Here is a 23,903-nt window from a genome sequence, read left to right as displayed (position 1 = left end):
ATCACCTCTTTGTGTTATTTTGATGAAATAAAAAATCCATCCAGGTTTTAATTTACAGGTAATAGTCTCTTGAAAAGATGCTACAATTAAATGTCAATCAAAGATAAAGCATTACAGGACTGTGTTTCAATATCAGTACACACATTTACATTGACTTCTTACAGTTGCATACACTGGACACAATACATTATTTGTAATTAGAATTATTTTAAATGTAAATTAACACGTTTCTGAACCTTCTCGCAGCTCGTGTGTTCAGGTCCTCGCCTCAGTTTGGTGTGACCTTGGTGACCTATGAACTCCTTCAGCGCTGGTTCTATATCGACTTTGGAGGACAGTAAGTATCACTGTCTTATTTACCTTCAAACAGTCCACGTGGAGAGCAAAGAGGCAGGACACACTGGTGTGAAATGCAATCTCAAAACTTATCGGCTATCGTCTGACGATGATTTTGCTTTTTATATGCTTTTTCCTGATTTATCTGCATTCATATCCGACTTCTACCAGAGAAAGAGAGACATGCCACAAGACCCAAAAATAATTTCTGTGCACATTAGCGGACAGATTGAAGTCCTGACTCTGACATCATGTACTTTCCCCACTTCTGAGATTGAAACAAGCTCATTTTCCTCCTCAAAATAGGTCAGTCTCAGGAATAATTCATGAGAGAGTTTGGGAAGCTCTCGCAGTGACTAAGAGAGAGCTTCTTTAAACGGACAGCTGCGTCACACATGCATGTCACTGGACGGCTCGTGGCTCTAACATGACGCTCCCTCTCTCCCAGAAGACTCAGTGAAACTAAATCAGCTGCAGATCCAATGAAAATTCGGTGTGGTTTTGGGCGAGTTGATCTGTGCTCCTTTGCTGTCCGCGTTGGCAGCCAATCACAGAGCTCGAAGTGAAATCAACGAGGGATTTGATTTGTTCTGCTCTGAGGGAGAAATGTTCCTCCTTTGATTTTCTATTAAGATGTTTATTTCTGCGGCGAGCAGTGTTGAATATGATAATATTAGGTCAAGATTTAATAATGATAACAATAAAACTCCTGCCTGTGCACGCTCTCTTTCTCCCCCACTCGGTTACAATAACATCTTACGCAGTACTTATGTTGTTCGACAGTTTTCCCCTTTACCACTCCTCACCTTCTTCTCCCTTTCTCTCCTTTATTCCAACCTCTCTCTTACTGCGCCTCCGGCTTCCTCCTCCCGTCGCTCTCTCGCTCCCTTCACACCGCAGAAAGCCTGCTGGCTCAGAGCCCACCCCCAAGTCTCGGATCAGCCTGCCGGCGCCCAACCCAGACCACATCGGAGGCTTCAGGTTGGCGGTGGCCACGTTCGCTGGCATCGAGAACAAGTTTGGGCTCCATCTCCCACGCTACACGGTGGTGGCGGCGGCGGCAGCAGCGGCCCCCTCCAATGCAAGCACCCCCTGAACCTCCACTGGTAGCGGGGGGGGGGGTTAGTGAAAGAGAGGGCTTGAACGTTAGTAGTATTTTAAGTTATTTAAAGTTCTTTATATTTTTTCTCCTCATAATCTTATTTAAATGGTAGTCTGTATGCAAGCATATGGATTAGTGAGGAAATTAACACGGGCGCACAAAGAAAACTCTTTGTAGGACTCGTGCAGTATTTGTTTTATCTTTTGATTGACATTGTATAGAGTTGTATTCCAATGTGGTTTTGTTTTTCATACAGTCCAGCTGGTTCAGTATATGCACACAGGCAGCAGACGGGCTGGCAGAAGTTAAAACACACCTTAACTGCTTGCTTTCTTTGGAACATACTATGAAAAACTACATATAGTATCGCAGCTTTTTCCAGTGTCTTCCTTTTATTGCTTTATAACCAAAAGCACATTCCTCACGGGATCGTATAGCTGGCCAAACAAAAAAAAAAAAAAGACTGATCCTAAATGTTGCACTTCTGTATATATGAAAAATTCAGAGACATATTTTCATATCTATACGGCTATTTTGGTCCTGAGTTGCTCAATTGTATCCACGAGAATATGACCAAAAAGTAACTTGAATGTAAAGACGCAGCGTAACAATCTGAATGTACACAATGTTTACTGTGAGATGTTTGGTTTCAGGTCTAAATGTATGCAGATGTGTGAATATATCTGAGGGACAGCTGGCACCGACTGTAGTGTGCCACGACTGAGTATTAAAACTTGTTCAGCACAGAGGATGTAGGAGTTACATATGGTGTGTAATAACCGTGCCTTACTGTGTGTACGGCAGCAACATGTGTTCGAGAGTAAAAAGAAACTTATATTAGTAAACTGAATGTGTGTCTGAGTTTTCATTTCTACTCCCAGGTGAACGCTACAAGAAAAATCAAGACAGCAGTTCATCAGCTATGATTTAATACTCAACATAGCAGGTTTAACAGCCAGCACTCTGCAATACAATATACCTCTTGATAATTAACAGTTCATTAAAGAATATACAGTCGTCGCTCTCGTTTGGAACAAAAGACAAAGTGCCAACACCACGCTCAATTCAGTTTCTGACACACTGACATAAAGCAGCCACAAAGCCCCACGTGTGGAAACGTCACCATAACAACTCCATGTTTATGCGTCTGGAATATTTCAGGAATGTGTCGCATGCAGGTGTAGTACAGAGAAAAGAAGCACAACATAAAGTGAACATGACATTTTGTAAACAATACATGACTAGTCTATGGACCCTGCTTTTATTTTTACGGTAGTGCAAAGCATCGTCACAGTACACATATCTTCATAAGGCTATAAGACTGCCACGTCGTATATACTGTAGGCTCACAGGTTGCAAGCAACAAATCATTAAAAAATAAATAAGGGCGGACAAATCAGTAGAGGTCAACAGTTTACCCATTAACAGACGGTTTGCATTTACAGGAGAGTAAATGCAAGAATACAATAAAACTGCAGTCTTGTTTGAAGCAGACAGGAACATGTAGGTAAAGGTGAAGGAACAAAACAAAACTGACTTGAGTCGCACATGCTACAGTGACACCGATAAAAGCACACCAGAGGGTTGTACTACGAAGCAAGTTTGACAGCCAAGCTATCTTTGCATTAGCGTCTGTTTCCTGTGATTTTACAGAAGCCTTCTTTTAGAGCTAGTAGGAGGAAATGGCCACAGAACACTACAAATACCTTCAGTAGTTCAATGAGAGCAAGAACAACTTGTATATGTTGTATACAGTATTCTCGCTTGGATTTTCTGCATCAACAACTGAATGCATGTACTGTAGGTCCCCATGGCAGAAACAAAACACAATGTGATGCATATAGTTTGGGCTACTTTGATTACAACACTTTGTTCCTTGGCATTACCAATGTATGGCTCAAGTTTGCATATATATCATATTCTCTTAGCCGAGAGTGTATATCGCTCTGAGAGATATCGTCATGACTTTGCAACAATAGTGACAAAGGAGTTGATAAGTGAAAGGCGCTTTTTACAGCAGATTTCATTCCAAAACTCAGCGTAGGTGTGCAGCATAAGTTACCATGGTGATCTAATCAGCTTCCTGACATTTAAAACTCTGGCTTTAGGCTAAGCAGAACTCGCTAACCCACTAATCTGGCTTCGTAGTACACCCCTCTGGTCTCTGATTCCCTCTGCTTTGGTTTGGAGTCTTGCTCTATGAAGCCAGCTCCATAGGCCCCTCCTCTTCACCGTCCGCCCGGTTAGCACGGATCTCCATCAGGGTACGAGCGAAGCGTGCCCAGTCGTCAGTGTGAGCCACTGACAGCTGTAGGAAACATCAAATAAACACAGGTAACATGACATTAGACACTAGGTTGACACATCTGCATGGTGTCATTAAATAGTATGCCATACAAATTTAAATACAAATTTCATTACAAAAAAATTCATAAAATGTCATAAAGTCATAGTATGCAATTAAAAAAAAAATCACAGTATACTATATCATACAAAACACAAAAACAAAAAAGCTAACACTGTAATGTGCCATGAAAATGTCATAAAAGTCATAGTATAGTATGTCATAAAAAATCCAAAAAAAAACCCAGTCATAGCATAGTATGCCATAAAAAAATCTGAAAAGAAGTCATAGTATAGTATGTCACAATAAATCCGGAAAAAAAGTCATAGTATAGTATGTCATGAAAAATCTGAATAGAAAAATCATAGTATAGTATGTCATAAAAAATCTGGAAAAAAAGTCATAGTATAGTATGTCATAAAAAATCAGGGGAAAAAAGTCATAGTATAGTATAGTATGTCACAATAAATCCGGAAAAAAAGTCACAGTATAGTATGTCATGAAAAATCTGAATAGAAAAATCATAGTATAGTATGTCATAAAAAATCTGGAAAAAAAGTCATAGTATAGTATGTCATAAAAAATCAGGGGAAAAAAGTCATAGTATAGTATAGTATGTCACAATAAATCCGGAAAAAAAGTCACAGTATAGTATGTCATGAAAAATCTGAATAGAAAAATCATAGTATAGTATGTCATAAAAAATCTGGAAAAAAAGTCATAGTATAGTATGTCATAAAAAATCAGGGGAAAAAAGTCATAGTATAGTATAGTATGTCACAATAAATCCGGAAAAAAAGTCACAGTATAGTATGTCATGAAAAATCTGAATAGAAAAATCATAGTATAGTATGTCATAAAAAATCTGGAAAAAAAGTCATAGTATAGTATGTCATAAAAAATCAGGGGAAAAAAGTCATAGTATAGTATAGTATGTCACAATAAATCCGGAAAAAAAGTCACAGTATAGTATGTCATGAAAAATCTGAATAGAAAAATCATAGTATAGTATGTCATAAAAAATCTGGAAAAAAAGTCATAGTATAGTATGTCATAAAAAATCAGGGGAAAAAAGTCATAGTATAGTATAGTATGTCACAATAAATCCGGAAAAAAAGTCACAGTATAGTATGTCATGAAAAATCTGAATAGAAAAATCATAGTATAGTATGTCATAAAAAATCTGGAAAAAAAGTCATAGTATAGTATGTCATAAAAAATCAGGGGAAAAAAGTCATAGTATAGTATAGTATGTCACAATAAATCCGGAAAAAAAGTCACAGTATAGTATGTCATGAAAAATCTGAATAGAAAAATCATAGTATAGTATGTCATAAAAAATCTGGAAAAAAAGTCATAGTATAGTATGTCATAAAAAATCAGGGGAAAAAAGTCATAGTATAGTATAGTATGTCACAATAAATCCGGAAAAAAAGTCACAGTATAGTATGTCATGAAAAATCTGAATAGAAAAATCATAGTATAGTATGTCATAAAAAATCTGGAAAAAAAGTCATAGTATAGTATGTCATAAAAAATCAGGGGAAAAAAGTCATAGTATAGTATAGTATGTCACAATAAATCCGGAAAAAAAGTCACAGTATAGTATGTCATGAAAAATCTGAATAGAAAAATCATAGTATAGTATGTCATAAAAAATCTGGAAAAAAAGTCATAGTATAGTATGTCATAAAAAATCAGGGGAAAAAAGTCATAGTATAGTATAGTATGTCACAATAAATCCGGAAAAAAAGTCACAGTATAGTATGTCATGAAAAATCTGAATAGAAAAATCATAGTATAGTATGTCATAAAAAATCTGGAAAAAAAGTCATAGTATAGTATGTCATAAAAAATCAGGGGAAAAAAGTCATAGTATAGTATAGTATGTCACAATAAATCCGGAAAAAAAGTCACAGTATAGTATGTCATGAAAAATCTGAATAGAAAAATCATAGTATAGTATGTCATAAAAAATCTGGAAAAAAAGTCATAGTATAGTATGTCATAAAAAATCAGGGGAAAAAAGTCATAGTATAGTATAGTATGTCACAATAAATCCGGAAAAAAAGTCACAGTATAGTATGTCATGAAAAATCTGAATAGAAAAATCATAGTATAGTATGTCATAAAAAATCTGGAAAAAAAGTCATAGTATAGTATGTCATAAAAAATCAGGGGAAAAAAGTCATAGTATAGTATAGTATGTCACAATAAATCCGGAAAAAAAGTCACAGTATAGTATGTCATGAAAAATCTGAATAGAAAAATCATAGTATAGTATGTCATAAAAAATCTGGAAAAAAAGTCATAGTATAGTATGTCATAAAAAATCAGGGGAAAAAAGTCATAGTATAGTATAGTATGTCACAATAAATCCGGAAAAAAAGTCACAGTATAGTATGTCATGAAAAATCTGAATAGAAAAATCATAGTATAGTATGTCATAAAAAATCTGGAAAAAAAGTCATAGTATAGTATGTCATAAAAAATCAGGGGAAAAAAGTCATAGTATAGTATAGTATGTCACAATAAATCCGGAAAAAAAGTCACAGTATAGTATGTCATGAAAAATCTGAATAGAAAAATCATAGTATAGTATGTCATAAAAAATCTGGAAAAAAAGTCATAGTATAGTATGTCATAAAAAATCAGGGGAAAAAAGTCATAGTATAGTATAGTATGTCACAATAAATCCGGAAAAAAAGTCACAGTATAGTATGTCATGAAAAATCTGAATAGAAAAATCATAGTATAGTATGTCATAAAAAATCTGGAAAAAAAGTCATAGTATAGTATGTCATAAAAAATCAGGGGAAAAAAGTCATAGTATAGTATAGTATGTCACAATAAATCCGGAAAAAAAGTCACAGTATAGTATGTCATGAAAAATCTGAATAGAAAAATCATAGTATAGTATGTCATAAAAAATCTGGAAAAAAAGTCATAGTATAGTATGTCATAAAAAATCAGGGGAAAAAAGTCATAGTATAGTATAGTATGTCACAATAAATCCGGAAAAAAAGTCACAGTATAGTATGTCATGAAAAATCTGAATAGAAAAATCATAGTATAGTATGTCATAAAAAATCTGGAAAAAAAGTCATAGTATAGTATGTCATAAAAAATCAGGGGAAAAAAGTCATAGTATAGTATAGTATGTCACAATAAATCCGGAAAAAAAGTCACAGTATAGTATGTCATGAAAAATCTGAATAGAAAAATCATAGTATAGTATGTCATAAAAAATCTGGAAAAAAAGTCATAGTATAGTATGTCATAAAAAATCAGGGGAAAAAAGTCATAGTATAGTATAGTATGTCACAATAAATCCGGAAAAAAAGTCACAGTATAGTATGTCATGAAAAATCTGAATAGAAAAATCATAGTATAGTATGTCATAAAAAATCTGGAAAAAAAGTCATAGTATAGTATGTCATAAAAAATCAGGGGAAAAAAGTCATAGTATAGTATAGTATGTCACAATAAATCCGGAAAAAAAGTCACAGTATAGTATGTCATGAAAAATCTGAATAGAAAAATCATAGTATAGTATGTCATAAAAAATCTGGAAAAAAAGTCATAGTATAGTATGTCATAAAAAATCAGGGGAAAAAAGTCATAGTATAGTATAGTATGTCACAATAAATCCGGAAAAAAAGTCACAGTATAGTATGTCATGAAAAATCTGAATAGAAAAATCATAGTATAGTATGTCATAAAAAATCTGGAAAAAAAGTCATAGTATAGTATGTCATAAAAAATCAGGGGAAAAAAGTCATAGTATAGTATAGTATGTCACAATAAATCCGGAAAAAAAGTCACAGTATAGTATGTCATGAAAAATCTGAATAGAAAAATCATAGTATAGTATGTCATAAAAAATCTGGAAAAAAAGTCATAGTATAGTATGTCATAAAAAATCAGGGGAAAAAAGTCATAGTATAGTATAGTATGTCACAATAAATCCGGAAAAAAAGTCACAGTATAGTATGTCATGAAAAATCTGAATAGAAAAATCATAGTATAGTATGTCATAAAAAATCTGGAAAAAAAGTCATAGTATAGTATGTCATAGAAAATCGGGGAAAAAAAGTCTTATAGTATGTCATGAAAAATCTGAAAAAAAAGTCATAGTATAGTATGTCATAAAAAATCTGAAAAAAGTCACAGTATAGTATGTCATAAAAAATCTGAAAAAAAGTCTTAGTATAGTATGTCATAGGAAATCAGAAAAAAAGTCACAGTATAGTATGTCATAAAAAATCTGAAAAAAAAAAGTCNTCATAAAAAATCAGAAAAAAGTCACAGTATAGTATGTCATAAAAAATCAGAAAAAAAGTCTTAGTATAGTATGTCATAGGAAATCAGAAAAAAAGTCACAGTATAGTATGTCATAAAAAATCTGAAAAAAAAAAGTCATAGTATAGTATGTCATAAAAAATCTGAAAAAAAGTCATAGTATAGTATGTCATAGAAAATCGGGAAAAAAAAGTCTTATAGTATGTCATAAAAAATCAGAAAAAAGTCACAGTATAGTATGTCATAAAAAATCAGAAAAAAAGTCATAGTATAGTATGTCATAAAAAATCTGAAAAAAAAGTCATAGTATAGTATGTCATAAAAAAATCAGAAAAACGTCTTTGTATGGTATGTCATAAAACAATCTGAAAAACTTGTTTGTATAGTCTGTCGTAAAAAATCTGAAAAAAAGTCTATGCACAGTATGCCATAAAAAAATCTGAAGAAAAAGTCTTAGTATAGTATGTCATGAAAATGTGATAAAAAAAGGTCATAGTATAGTATGTCATGAAAATGTGATAAAAAAAAGTCATAGTATAGTATGTCATAAAAAATGAGAAAAAAGTCACAGTATAGTATGTCATGAAAATGTGATAAAAAAAGGTCATAGTATAGTATGTCATAAAAAATCAGAAAAAAGGCCTAGTATTGTATGTCATAGAAAATCAGGAAAAAAGTTATAGTATAGGATGTCATAAAAAATCCAGAAAAAAAAGTCACAGTAGAGTATGTCATGAAATTTCTGAAAAAAAAAGTCATAGTATAGAATGTGATTAAAATCAGAAAAAAGTCATAGTATAGTATGTCATAAAAAATCAGAAAAAAGTCATAGTATAGTATGTCATAAGAAATCTGAAAAAAATCTTAGTATAGTATGTCGTAAAAAAAAAATCAGAAAAAAATTCTTTGTATAGTATGTCATAAAAAAAAGTCTTTGTATACTTTGTCATAAAAAATTATAGTACAGTAAACTATGGCATTAAAATGATTATTAAACAGTCATAGCATACTATGACATTAAACATTTCTTAATATAGCAAGTCATAACATGAAGTCATAACAAAAAGAAATTAAGAAGAAAGTCCTATTTTAGTATGCCATAAAAAAGTCGTAAAAAAGTCATGAAAATCTTAGTTTAGTATGCTGTAAAAAAAAAAAAAACCAATAACAAAAACACATAAAGTCTTTGTATAGTATGTCATTAAAAAAGCCTTAGTAGAGTTAACATAAAATAAACATAAAAAAGACTTAGTATACTATTTAATTAAAAATGTCTATCATATTATGTCATGAAAAATGTCATAAAAAGTCTAATCATCTAAAAAATGAAATGTATTGCATAGTAAATATGTCAGTAGTTGAGATGTTTCAGTCTGGATCAAAGTGCTGAATCCAGAGAAGATTCACAGGAACTGTACTGACCATAAGGCTAATACAGAATGTCAAACTGAGTGTTCTCTAAGTGTTTAGCTGCAGTCGTACACTGTGGGAGTCAGAATGAGTGGGACCAAAGCTGCGGCTGCCACCCAAGCTGTCTGTAACCGCTTTGCATGGCCAGGCTGTAATTAAACAGGAACCAGGAGGAGGGAGGCAGCCATTTTGAACCCCCCAACCCCCCACAGAGCTGGGCTGGCCGCAGCAGGGGGCTCCGACAAAACATCATGTATATGTTGCCGAGCGTTCACTGCATTTTAACAGACTCCAACGAGCTCAAGTGTCAAAGAAACACTGTGGGATTTAGTGTTGTCAGGCTTTAAAAAGAAGCAGGTCCAAAACATTTTCATGTCACGGAGCAGCATTGAGCCACTAACCCTGATCTACTAGCGTTTTCTTTCCCCGTGGCAGCCATCCGAAAAACCTTTGTTTTATGATTTGGACTTTCCGTACAGTAGAGGACCAATCAAAACAGTCCTGATCCCTGCTGATAAATGACCTAAGACTAGTTTGTACTGAGTAAAATAATACTGAAATGAAAGAATTTGGTATTTTGCCTTCCTGGAACCATCTCAAGGGTTGCTGCTGCTCTCATGGAACCGCTGGCATCTCTTTTTTCACATGCTGTTCCTGGTTTAAGCTATACGGGGGAAGTTTCTAGTGAAGTAAATACCCCCATCACCACCACCACATACACACTCCTCTTTGGAGTCATAAAATCTTTCAACCCAGCTCACTTTTATTGATGACTCTTCGTTACCATTAACCCAGCGCGGAGGCCACCAGCTCAGCCAAGCTTCTCTCCAACTTACCACACAACAAAAAGATGCTAAAATTAGCCCGGCGGCTAGGCTAACGCGCCCTCACATGGGGATCCTAACCAGAGCCCTGCAAACATGAGAGAACATACAGGCACAGGCAGGGTGGTTGGCCGCTTTGTGGTGATGGTAAAGTCATGTGGAGGCCATTTTACAGGGACACACGAAAGAGGGAGGGGAGAAAAAAAAAATCAAACACATACATTCATGGCAATGCTGACAGTTGGGTAAACACACAGAGCTAAAAGACCTAAAATGATCGGTTGTGGCGCATGTGGAGGTTTCTCCTCTTATAGTACATGTCTTTCGCCAAAGTCAGTGGACCAAACCTACATGAAACACAAGACTACAGTATGTACTCTGGGGAAATGCAAGTATACATTTGTAAATCATAATTCATTTCATTTAGCTCATGTTTTATTCACTACGACCAGTAACTCAACTTTCAGGCACTAAAATCTCTCAATCTACATGTAGTACAACTTCATTTCAATGACGCAATAAATTTTGGTCATTGTAGTTCACTCACGCTTTTGGTACCTAGGGTGTAATTAAATCTTTGATTGTTTGAAAAGTAAACCCGCGAGAACCACCAGCTCCATGCATTGCAGCACTTACAGCGAATGCAACAACAATGTACTCAGCTGATCTTGTTAAACCCGTGGATGCTGCCAAAATATCAACACTACATGAGAAGCATCACTATTTAAAATGCCAGAGTTAATTTTCTGAAATGATAAAGATTGTACCTGACAAAAAGGAGTGCTCACTCTGCCTTTATTTCTGGGAATCAAAACACATTTTGTTCACAGTCACGCAGTATGCTTCTGCTTCAGAGTGAAAATGTGTTTCATCCACTTTGAGATTAGATGATTATGGGGCGACCTCTAGCTTACCCACTATCCCATCTAGGCTGAGTCCTTTGCAGTGGCCTGAGCTCCCTCCAACCTGCGGCCATTTGCTGTGTGTCATCCCCCCTCCCTGTCCTACCTTTCCTGTCTATCTGGCTGTCCTCACAATAAAGGAAAAAAGCCTTTAAAAACTACATGATTATCATTTGTACCTCTCCAGTATCGTAGATCCAGACTCGACCTTCTGAGTCGCCCACAGCCACCTCCTTTCCCCCAGACGACCAGCGGACCCTGTTGAGGGCCGAAGCGCCCTCGATCGTCACACTGGCAGTTGGTACCTGATGGGCAACAAATGAAAACGAAATGCTCAGTTATTGTAATTTTGTAAACATCTCAACCTCCACATATAGATCACATTACATTACATACATATCTCCAGTAGGTGTTTTTAAAATGGTGACTTTAGTCTGTACACCTTACAACCTTAGTGACAAGGGGAGACTGCTAAAGACGGCTAATACTGGAGCGTGTTTGGAGACATTTTTGTGTTCTGATGCAGACGGAGATATTTTGTACAATGAATGTCGTGTGGACAGAATTAGTTTTTTAAATGGAGGAGAAAAATACCCACTTTCAAAGATATATATATATGTGTAAGTGTAGACAGGGTTTTAGACTTCAAAAAACTTTAGCATCCCCAAAGGGGCAATTTGTGGTACAGCACAGTAAACATAATGTAAACACACTTAAAACAGAACAGAACAACAAGACAACAAGGAGTGATTACAATCTTTCAATAAATAAATAAATAAATAAATAAGATGTATTGCCCCCCCATCCCTATGAGTCTGCATAACCTCCTCCAACCCTAACTCTCGAGCTGACCTACATATGTATAGTAAACAACATATTGAGATAAGGAAGTGGCAAGACCTCAAACTCAATCCTGTTTTCTTCCTGAGGACACAGCACATTGTTCACTCTAGAAATAAAATACTATGTGACCCTGTAACAAAGCACATAAACCTTTATGAAACCCTACAATACATCCATCAAAACAACAACACCTCCAGCCTGCCGCCTGCAGGCCAGTGGTGTTAAAACTGTTTTGTTTTCTTGGTTACAGCTGCTGTTTGAGTTTGCCATTTTATATTTTCCTTGTTGATAAATGTAGCCTGCTGAATGTGAGTTTGTTTGTTCGTTGAAAAAAAAAAAAAAAAAAAATCTAATTCCTTCCATCTCTAAACAAAATGCACTGAAATAAAGATTTATATTTACACCATGTCTCCGGAGCCCTTATTTCTTTTTATTTGATGACCTTAATTACAGTTTAAGCTATTCCTCTTAATGTTTATTGGAAAATGGGAGCATTATGCCATTATAGTCAAATTTACAGAAGGAGTTTACTACATCGACAGCAGAGCTTGATCCAAATACCCAGGAGGTTAGACAAACATAGCTGTCAAATTTACAACTACTCATTCACGTGTGGACACACACATTGCTCTTTACTGTATAATAACTGTGCTCATGTTTGCTGTTGTGGGTGAGCTGTTGCTCTTTTTAGTAAACACCAGTGCTCGTGCTTGCACCTTTAGAAACCTAAAACCATCTGCAGCGTTTCCATAAACTGTTCCTGACATGTGGCAGGCGAGTCTGACACATGTCACCAGTGGAGACAGAGGCCTTGGCATCATGTCGCCTCACACACCGAGCTCCTGCGTATTTAAAGCAGCGCTAACCACAGACTGACTGCCATTAGCCTGCTAGCTTCCACCGCTCCGCCCGAGTGGATCTGAACTGAGCGCTCTAAATTGGCTGTATATGTCTGTGTGCGTGTGCTGGAAATGAGAACCAGGCGCACCGCACTGCTCCGCTAGTGTCGTTATGTGTGTTTTTAATATGACGGCAACAATGGACGTCTGTTGCTATTAGACTGACTGTGTATGAGTGAATGTGTGTGCATGTGTTTGGGACATCCGTTTGTGTGTGTGTGTGTGTGTTTGTGTGTGTGTGTGTGTGTGTGTGTGTGAGCAAATGTTTCTCATAAAGCACATTGTTAGCCAAGTTAGGCCGTAGATAATGAACTCTTCCTCCGTCTGTGAAAAGGCCGCTGTTGAGGGAAGCATGGGAAAATTGTCATCTGTGCTGCAGAGGGAAGACACAGCACTAGTGATGGGATCAGTGGCTAAGTGTCGGGGTTAAAACAAGAGGAGAGGAGGGAGAGTTTAAATGAAACTGAGATGTAACAAAATTCTAGGAGATGAGAAGTGAATTGTATATGTGGACGGTGCGAAGGGGCTGCAAGAAAATGAGGAGAAGGAGAGTGAAAGGGCATTATGAGAGAGGGAGCAGAGCATCTGTGGAGACGCAGACTTGTATTAAGGTTGAAGGCACTATGGGTGTTGTCTCCATGGAAACCAAGAGAGAAGGAGAATGGAGGATCCTTTTATCCCTACTTTTACCTGAGTGATCAAAGGTTTGGTACCCACTCTCATATCAGAGTTGCAAAGAAGTATGGTTTTCAGACTCAAGATATCTTTCACTGTAATGCAACTTTTTCTTACTTAAAGCAATAGTTTGGGAGATATGCTTCTTATCTTCCGAAATGTCAAACAATTCCTTTAATCAGTAAGAAACTGCAAACAAAACATATATGGTTTGTAGAATAAAATTACTACAAATAATTAAGGTGAGATTGCTTTTGTTTTGGAAAAACAGGTGTGTAATTTAATTTATTTTTAACTACAGCTCAATCCAAATACGCCCCTTACCCCTCCATTTTGTGTGTTCATGTCTAGCGGTAGGGTACCCTGATAGATGGGTAGGGCGAAGTGTTAGGGTGACATGGCCCTCCAAACTGATGTATTTCACGCGAGTGTGTTATGAGAAATAACCGGCAAGATGGCTGCTCAAGCAACACAATGTGTTTCGTTTGGTCATTAAGATTTTAAAAATTACAATAACCATCCTATTTTTTTATTTTAATGTTGATTCAATGTATTTATAGCAGCATAACAAAAAAAGAACCACTAGTAGTATGCTGTTGCCTCAGTAGCTAACTAGCTAGCTAACGTTACGATGTTATTGCTGATTTGTGCATGACAATCCCGATCTCAACATGTTCCTATGTTGCAGTCCCCTGTCTTTAATGGCATATGACAGCCGAAATTTAACTTAGGTCCAGTGGTGAAGTTGCTGCACTTGTTATCGCTGCTCTATAACAGTGCAGACTGGCAGGGTAGGAGCCCGGGTTACTAACGTTAGCCTACAGAGCACTGCTAGTGGCCTGGTAATGAAGCAGCGCTCTTTTTTATTTGGTGACTTGTTTAAAATGTAAGATGTGAACAAACCCATGCTTTAACATTTCCATCGGATAAATGGAAAATGCCATTGTGATAATACCATTATTGCCATAGCTGGGCCTGTTTACATAAATGCCATCGATGACTACTGAGGACCTATCAGGGTTGTTTTATTTCATAGGGGAGGGATCCTCAACTTGCTTTTAAAGTTGTAACAAATGGAAAGAGACCAGGGGGCAGTTAATTAACAAACATTAATAGTAATCAATATATATAATTAATGAATTGCCTGGTTTCAACTTTTTTACATTTGTCTTCACTCATCTTTGCCAAGAGATGAATTCAGTTGCAGCAGCCCCACACAGGTCAGGTGTACACAAGGCTGTTTCTCGGATTTGAGGACATTCGGGGCTTCACTCGGACTTCTGTTAGGGGGGCAGAGGGATCCTCCTCTGATAATTTTTTAATAAACAAGCTCTATTTTGGTGCTTTTTTATACACTCTGGCACCTTATTGATATTATATTAAAAGTAAATAAAAAAGTTCCCATTGTGAATCAGTTTACTTTCATTGTGAATTGGAAAAAGGTCGGCGGGCCACCCAGAACCCTATCGCAGGCCAGATTTTGCTCACTGTCATCACTGTCATAGCGAAAAATTTCAACCAAAGGGACACTTGAAAACAAGGGTCAAGGTTAAAAATAAGAAGTGGGACTAGGCCTATATGTGCTATACTTTATTCAATAGTTTGTGCTATAATTAAACTGAATAATAAGATGATCTTTCTTCCCTGGCCTCAAATGCTCTCTTCTGAAAATAAATCCACAGCACAGAGAAACCCGTGGCCTGAACTTTCTCCTTTTATTATTTTCATCTCCAGCATGGGACTGCGGACTGAGGGCTAGGGCTCTCTGACTCGTGGTCTCCTGCACATCTGTGTACTTCACTGATGGAACAGAGTGTGGGAGGCAGATGAGACGAGGTGGTGGGGTCCTGAGGTTGCCTCAACATTGGACAGAGGTTGCAGGAATGTTAGCGGGACGTCTGGGTGGGAGCTGGGATGAGGAGCTGTCACCCAGTTTGATTTAAAGCGAGAGCTGTGGGAAACGCCCACAGGGGAATCTTGAACCGTGTGTGTCTGTGTGTGTAGAAAGGGATGTGGAGGGGTTGGTGGTGGTGAGGGGAGGTTGATGGGAGGGAAAAGGCTTGGGTATTTGGTTGTGCGGTTCGGGCTGAGGCCCAGCAACAGGCCCCGAGGACACCAAAAACACACACGCACACTAACACACAAAGAGATGACACAGAAAACACACCCATAATCACCTATATTCACCCAGCACTGTGTATAGAGACACACACACCTCAGTGTCGTTGTTGAGGTTCCACAGGTCTAAGCGGCCCATGCCATCCACGGCGGCGAAGATCGCAGGATGTACAGGCGACCACATGACGTCATACACATAGTCGGCGTTGTCCTCAAACGAGTACAGAGGCTTGTTGTGCTGAAAGAGAGAAAAAGAGGATATCTATGGAAGTGTGTATGGTGTGAAAAGGCACTGTGGAGAGAAAGAGAGAGAGTTCTGGGTTACAGAAGATGACACAGTGGAGATAGACAGAAAAGAGAGAGAGAGAGAGAGAGAGAAGGAATGGAGAGAGGGAGTGAGTGAGCTTCAGACAGAGTGGCGCTGCCTCAGCCTTGGGGCCTGTCTGGGTGCAGAGCCTAATTAAAAAGCCTAGCACATTCACACAGCACCATAAAACCGCTGGGAGAGATGAAAGGGAGGGCCTCTCCACAAGGTGTACTGTAACCTCAACACAACAGCTGTCTGAGAGAGAGGGAGAGATGGGAAGAGATGGAAACAGGAGGAAAAGGAGGGGTGGACAATGGACGGAGGATAGGATGTGTGTGAGTGTGTGTGTGTGTGTGCCTGTGGAGCCTGACTGATACAGGATTTTTTCAGGCCAACACCAATGTTAGCATTTTAGAGTACAAAATGAAAGCTTATCAAGATATATCAGCAAACAGTCATCTTTCAACATGAACAAAAGTTATTAAAGAATTATGTCCGAGACATGTGGTGAGCGGGATGTCTTACATTTCAAAAACAGACTTGTCAATGCTCTCTGGTGGACAAACTTTTAATGGTTGCACCGTTTCTAAATTGCAATAAAGTACATTTTTCTTCCATGCCTGCCCATATTACAATAGTCTGTGACGCAGCTGGATTTGTGAGAGTCACAGGATCACACGATTATCACGCAAAAATCATAAAAGATTCAATCTCTGATTTGCTATAAAGCCTGCCCAGGCGCCCAAGAAGTGCACTAGACTTTGAAGCCAATTTGACATGGTGGTCGAACCATGTAACTACAACTTCTGGGACAAAAAAAACTTGTTCCCATGGACTTACATGGTGAAAGAAACATCTATGAATCAGTGAGCGTCACAACATCCACATAATGACTCATTTAACTATTAGAATTTACTTGGTCTGATACAAATTCACAGTCTAGAAGAGCTGAATGATTGAAGTCTCGAGTGTGTTCGCTCTATGGGCCCATTGATGCGGAAGATCTGGGTGATTTTATACCAAAGGAGACAAAATTGTTTGGCTTCATGCGCCACTGAACAGCTTCCATAGGAATGAATGGAGCCCTGCTTCAAACACTGAATCCACTGCTCTTTAAATATCCATCCTTCCTGCCCTGAGTAACTCCCACAGTTAAAATGGTCTTGCCAGATCTCTACAGTATGGTACTGCATATCATATATATACGTATATATATATATGTATATATATATATATATATATGGATGTGGACAACTTAAATTAGTTGATTAACACAAACAGAGTGTATGTGTGCGTGTATGTGTATGAGTCTGTGGGTGTGTGTGTATCCCCATCTGTCAGAGCGGCTGTTAGGATTCCAGAGGCTCACAAACTGCATTCCTGACAGGTAGAGTGGGAGGGGTGGAAGAGAGGAGACAGGTTGGCTGGAAGACCAAATGAAGGAATGTAGTCTCTCCCTCTGTCCTCCTCCTCCTCCTCTTTCTCTCTATCACCTTTTACTCTCTCTCTCCACAGTTGTTCTGAAAGGCTGTGAGACCTGCAGACAAGATAGCAGTGCACACTCACACACACACACACACACACACACACACACACACACACACACACACACACACACACAGCCGAGCCAATTTCAAGCCTCGACTGAACCTGTTTTCCAGCCGGCGGGGTGACAGCAGAGGTCATTTTTCTCCACCTCACAGTTTCAACATTCGATCAGCTGAGCAAATCCTGTTTATGTTCTCTCTCTTATGCTCTCCTTGTTTTAGTCCATGTCCCCAAACACACACTTTTACACACCCTCTAGCTCAAAGCCTGTATTTCCCACAACCAAATTGTATTTAAAAACATTGTTGACAATCTGCCCTAATGTAATTTCAGGCCATCTTTCTTCACTATGTCCTATTGGCCATACACTTCAACATCACATAGCAGATGAGATGAATAAAGTCTAATTATTTAAAATGTAAACTACTGTTTTACTGCAGTCTGTCCATAATCTAACCATCTTAAATAAGGTGATTTGGGTAAATAATCTGCAGCAACAAGTCTTAAAACTAATCTTAAAATTAAACTTAATCCTTGTGGCGCCGCGCGTGAAGTAACTGGTTGTCATTATCTTTCCTGGGGAGCTTCTAGCACGTTTGAACTGGAAAACCATCACTGACGCACTGGATACTGATAGTTAACATGCTAGGTCTTGGAAAAATAAATGGATGCAAGTCAGGTAAGGCATTTAATGCTTTGGATATTGATGCTAAAATATCTGTCAGCCTGCGTCTTCTGACCTGGCTATAAAAGTCTAATAAAATCCCCCAGTATTCACACAACCTATAAGTAACTTTTCAGGACTGCAAGCAACACCTCAGCATGTCCTGTCTTTCAGAAAACCTCTCATCACTTGGACTTTCAGAGAGATCCATCCAAACCATCTCATCTGTGCAGCAGCCAGAGGCGTATAATTTCACTGCTTCCATCCTGGCTGCATCACAAACATCACACTAGCTCGATAGCTTCACACCAGACTTCATAACCACACACTGAGGGGACTGCGACGTTGTCTTCAAATTAGAAAACGTCTCACAAACGGTGCTGAAAAAGATACCACACCAAAAATCCTTAAGTGAAGATCAAGAGTACAGTCTCATTTTCAGCGTACAGACGCTCGTTAACAATCACCTGAACTGACTGTGCTGCAGGCCTTTAATTAACTTCTTAAGAGAGCAAAAGTGGAACGATTATGCTCCATCCAATCACTTAGTAGATGCTGGTTTTTGGGGTCAAGAGAGCACGACGGTTCAAGTTATGCACAATCATAAACCCACTCCCAGCTGTCGCGACGTCTTCACACTCTGGCCGACTCCAAATGTTTTCACTAACCACAATATTTGCACCGCCGCGTGTGAAAACATCAGCAGACTTCTGCGCAACGGCCTTTTTGAACTGTGAGGGCAAACGTGAATGCAAAGAGAATTCACTGCAAATATATACGTATGTGTGCGTGTGTGTATGTGTGTGTGTTAGAATGGTTGGGTTGTAGGCAAACCTCGGGGGGATTTTAGGTAAGCAAAGGCAGCTTGCTTAAGGTGCATGTGAGGCATGTGTGGTGTGTCTATATTTGCACACACACACCTACACACACAGAGTCAGGTATTCCGCCTGCCCACACGCAAATATGGGTTATGTGGGATAAGAGACAGACACGCATTCCTGCGGTGCCCCTCAAAGGAAAGGGAATTCCCAAATCCTGAAAAATAACACACTCTTCTGATGAAAATCCGCAGAAATGTTTTAATATGTGTCACGAGACCCTTTGCACAAGACTTATGGACTAGCTGCATGCAAACATGAGCTAAAATTCATCAGAGTGCTTTATTGCCTGTCACAGCCAAGTATGAAGGCTGTAACTGGATCTTGTATAAAGCTGGAGGTATTATGCAATATGCATTATGTATTTTCCTCATATTGAATAGGACTCTCTTTGATTTTTGGCTGTGTTTGCTGTTTGACGCCTTGCTCATGTTGATCCCTCTGTCCATCAACGTTAGCATCACCTCCAACATTAACCATGTAATTTTTTTTGGCTTTAAAATGCCTCCTGGCCTTTTTCTCTTCACTGCGGACTCTTCCATCCATATTCCTCTTTCTGTCTCACTATTAACCATTAATTCTCTCTTCCTGCGTCTGCAGTCTGCATCACCTGTAGAAAGTGTGATATGGTTTCTTGCTATCCAAACATTACCGTTTATCCTTTCCGCCTATTACAACCTTCATTCTTAACTTCCTACCTTCTTCAATATCTCAATTTCTTCTTTATTCTCACAAATTCTACTCCACTCATTTACATGATTTTAAAGGAATATTTCACCCACACAATGATCATTTGTATATCAATTTATCATCCCTTCTTATGTTAATTTCAGAAAGAAAACTTTGCTTTTTAAAATAATTTAAAAAAAATGAGTATTCTTGATGAACTGGAGTAAAAGAAGTACTAGTTTAACAACAACAAAACTATATCAAAATATTTGTTTACAAAATGGCAGAAAACTCAGTATAGTCCAGGACTCATTTATCCAGTATGCTCAGTACTTCCACAACACATGTATTTTCGCTGAACCTTACTATTCAAAACACTTCTGCATGCAGAAGTTTTAGCAAAAATGCATGTGTTTGGGGAGTACTGAGCACAAGACTAGATAAATGAGACTTGGATTATACTGCACGTTGTGTAAGAGTTTATAAACCAATGTTCAGTCAGGAACACTTTAGTCAAAGAAAACTTTATTTCCATTTGCAGTATTATATTTGGCGGTATGGCTCTGTTCTGGGGCCCCTCTGCCTTTCCTTGGGCATACGCAGAAAGCCTCTTCCACGCGCCTACGTGGAAAGCATAAGGTGGAGAAAGCACACCTGTCTGCCCTTCACCACACAAATGAGGAAAGCCTGAGGCAGAGAGGCAAACCTCACTGCCCTTCCATGCACCTACATGGAAAGTCTAAGGCAGGGAGAGCAGCAGCAAAGACCCCCGGGAACAGAACAGAGCAGCATCAATGACAAACAGAAATGACATTGATAAGTCAGACACAGCATGAAAAGGAGGAGCTGGGGAGGAGGCAGGTTGCAAAGCAGCTTGCAGAGGAAGCAACAACAGTAGGCAGGCCAGAGCAGTTTAAATAGGGCGCCCTGAATGAGATTTGCCAATAGTTGCATAGAAAGGAATCATCTGATCTATCAGCTGACTCCCTTCCATCAGTCAGCTGCTCCATCAGTTGACTGGGCTGCTTGAGATCAGCTGATGTAGCTGGGATGTGAGCTGAGCTCCTGCCTGAACTAATGCTACGCTCAATTTTTGATGGAGTTTTGCTGCTGTTAAACGCAGTCCACTATGAGTTCAATTCATCAGCAATGTTCACCTTTTTTTTTAATTCTCCGTTGACCGTGGCAGCATGCATTCAAAACAAAGTTTTCATCCTATATTCAACGTAACACAGGCTGAGTAGTTGATACACAAATAATCATTTGTTGGGGTGAAGTATTCCTTTAACAATGAAATGTCTCGTCTTATAATCCTGAATTTCCTCTGTTGTGCAGTCAAACATACCTGAGTGCACTCCTCTGCATCTCCCCACCACCGCCACCATGAAAGTGTCTCTGAATGTATTAGCTAACTTTTCTATTCTCCAACACTCACTTTGACAGAAATAGTGACAGTTTGCTTTTTACCGCCACTGAACTGCTGCCAAATGGAATTCATCACATCGGTTTGAAAGGAGAACAAATGCCCTGAGTGGACGGGGTCACTCAAATACCAGCGAGAGGAGGAGCGCCCACCTTTAGAGTGTGTCAGAGTTAGACTCACTGAGTGCACCTCAGGGAATCTGACTGACTGAGGTGCACAGAGTTTAACATCTGATGAAGACTGGCAAAAATGAGAGGCTGATCTGATTTGATAATTACAGTGTAACACAGTGTCACAGTGAAAGACTTCTGAATGAGCTCTGTGTGGAGTTTTTTTTATTAAACAATAACCAATCGATAGCTATCAGTAATTAAAACTAATATAGATTGTAATTTTGATTCTAGGAAACAAACTAATTGTTTAAAATGACTGCCTATTCACACCATATTTACTCTCAACTGGTGTTATTATTGTAATTCTGAAGTGACAGTGACAAGTTTTCCATTTTTACTGTGAAGGCAGAATAAACTAAAGAGGATTTTATACCCTTAGTTAGGCCTCACAGGCAATCAGTCTTCCAGTGTTGTGAAGATATCCAGCCTAATTTTATTTTATTGGCTTTTCACCTGATATGTACACCCAATAAAACTACTAGAGCTGCTACTGAATGTCATTTTTTAACATTCAAAGCTTTTATGGATTGATTAAGCTTCAAATGTCTGTCATTGTATTTTATGACATCTTCACCCAAAAAAGAAAAAAATCCTAAATCTGAAGTGTTTAATCAGATTTTAAAAGTTAGTCTTTTTTTATCAAATCACCTTTCTTTAATAAATAAATGTAATTTGAGGTGCTGTTAGATTGCTGCTAGACTGCACCAGTAATACAGGTGCATGCTGTGTGTGTGTCAACCTGCGTGTTGGGCAGGTTTGGGTAAACTGATGAGAAAAGTTATTAATAACTTACAGAAAGACTGCAAGCAGTTCTTACAATTGTGCTACTGTAATGCATAAAGTCGGCGTTTGTGGCTCGGGTCATGTTCAGCTGTTGATGAAAATATTTTTGCAGGCATTTTTAGTACATCTAACTGAGGGCAGCACACAGTCTAGGAAGAAACTGCCTGCCAGGCTAAATTCAGGTCAAAATAATCAAGGTTCCAAAACAATTTGTGCAGAAAAAAGTGCTGCTTGTCAAAGAATCAATATCTATTATCTAATGATATGAGTTTCTGAGATTTACAGCATTTCAATACTTCAGACTAATTGTGTCACACTACTATTGGCACAGTAATCATACACACAGTAACAGAACATATCCAGTTCACACACACACACACACACATTTTTCCTAATTTCCTACAACTTCTTGGAGTCCACAATCAACCCCCCACACATCCTCTTCCTCTCCTGCACACACACACACACACACACCACACACACACACACACACACACCATACCTTGGTGCTCCAGAGTTTGACGGTCCAGTCGAAGGAGGAAGTGATAAAGAGGTGGGAGAAGTCGACGGTGCCCACTGCGCTGTGACAGCTGATGCCCGTCACTGGACCCTGGTGGCCCTCGAACATGTCGCAGATACCAGCCTTGCTGCAGAGGGTGGACACAGACGAGATGTACATAACTACACTCTTTGGCTTTCCAGTGTTTTAATGTTCTTAACTTTTTTAAACAGAAAGTGGTAAAGTGGTTTGCGTCTTAATGAAATTAATTTACAGCACAGTAAGGGAGCTTTGACTGAAAGTGAGACAATTAACTCCTTAAATTGATGGGAAAATCAGCAATTAAATGTTTCTCAAACAAGTCTAATATTACTTGTAATACTTGGACCTTTTACTCAGTTTGTTTCATTGGCTTTCTAAATGTATATTATTTCTGAATTACTCTACTGCGATGTTTTAATTCCAGATTATCTGAGCAAATAGAATGGGACTGCGTTAACACATAAAACACCAGTCCAAACATACAGGGGTGATTCAGCAAAGATTTATCTGTGATGTTTTTTTCGCGCGTGTGTGTGAGTCCACCAACCTGCCGTGTCTGGATGCATTGTACACAGTGCCCTCCTCACTCCCGACCACATAGTTGTTAACGTCTCCCGTGGGAAAAGCCATGCCTGTCACCGCCACAGATTTGGATTTATTGTACACCAGTTCCATGGTCTCCTACAGTACACGCACACACACAGAAGGAAGCACTAACGTGAGCCTATACACACACATTCTAGGACGCAAACATGACAATACACATATATCAGCAGTTACAGAAGATACATGTGGACTACCAGCATGCATGAACACTAAAACTCAAATCGTTTGAGTATTTTTGGTGATGAGTGTGTTGTGTACCTGCGGCTGGGAAAGCATGTCCAGACTCCAGGAGCACATCCTGCCGTCTGTAGACACAGTGATCAGGTTGTTGGCATTCTGGGTGCCGACCACATTCACGCAGTATACTGGATGCTACAAACACGGATAAGACACACAGGCACAAAAATAAGTCAGGTGACGATAACAGGTCAGCTAATGTCACATGCTTCCAGTATCTTGTAACTTCCCTCAACGGTAATATGATAACAACAATCTCTACTTTGTTATTCTGATTCCTATTTGTGGTTGTGATCACAGTCATAAATCTTTATTAGTC

At 38.4% G+C, this 23,903-nt stretch overlaps 2 protein-coding genes across 13 annotated transcripts in view; one reads left to right on the top strand and one right to left on the bottom strand.

Annotated features, from left to right (window-relative positions):
- The window catches only part of LOC126384118 (electrogenic aspartate/glutamate antiporter SLC25A13, mitochondrial), a 56,911-nt gene extending 54,625 nt beyond the window's left edge, over window positions 1-2,286 (top strand). The window contains exons 14-15 of one of the 2 annotated variants that reach the window (XM_050035033.1): window positions 247-337; window positions 1,237-2,286. In XM_050035033.1, coding sequence (XP_049890990.1) covers window positions 247-337; window positions 1,237-1,432 — 287 coding nt within the window. In that variant the 3' untranslated portion in view covers window positions 1,433-2,286. The remainder of the gene's footprint in view (window positions 1-246; window positions 338-1,236) is intronic. The other variant, XM_050035032.1, reaches the window with a different exon arrangement.
- Window positions 2,287-2,364: 78 nt separating this feature from the next.
- The window catches only part of LOC126384120 (cytoplasmic dynein 1 intermediate chain 1), a 69,069-nt gene continuing 47,530 nt past the window's right edge, over window positions 2,365-23,903 (bottom strand). For 10 of the 11 annotated variants that reach the window (XM_050035034.1, XM_050035037.1, XM_050035042.1 and 7 more), the window contains 6 exons: window positions 23,606-23,719; window positions 23,289-23,422; window positions 22,703-22,847; window positions 15,853-15,993; window positions 11,400-11,525; window positions 2,366-3,746 (listed from right to left, as the gene is read on the bottom strand). In XM_050035034.1, the coding sequence (XP_049890991.1) occupies window positions 3,636-3,746; window positions 11,400-11,525; window positions 15,853-15,993; window positions 22,703-22,847; window positions 23,289-23,422; window positions 23,606-23,719 (771 nt within the window). In that variant the 3' untranslated portion in view covers window positions 2,366-3,635. Of the gene's footprint in view, window positions 3,747-11,399; window positions 11,526-15,852; window positions 15,994-22,702; window positions 22,848-23,288; window positions 23,423-23,605; window positions 23,720-23,903 lie in introns of all 11 variants that reach the window. The other variant, XM_050035036.1, reaches the window with a different exon arrangement.

Source organism: Epinephelus moara, chromosome 22 (assembly GCF_006386435.1).
Source record: "Epinephelus moara isolate mb chromosome 22, YSFRI_EMoa_1.0, whole genome shotgun sequence".
In the NCBI taxonomy this organism is placed as follows: Eukaryota; Metazoa; Chordata; class Actinopteri; order Perciformes; family Serranidae; genus Epinephelus; species Epinephelus moara.
The sequence above is the reverse complement of the archived record's forward strand: the minus strand, read 5'-3'. Positions and strand labels throughout refer to the sequence as shown.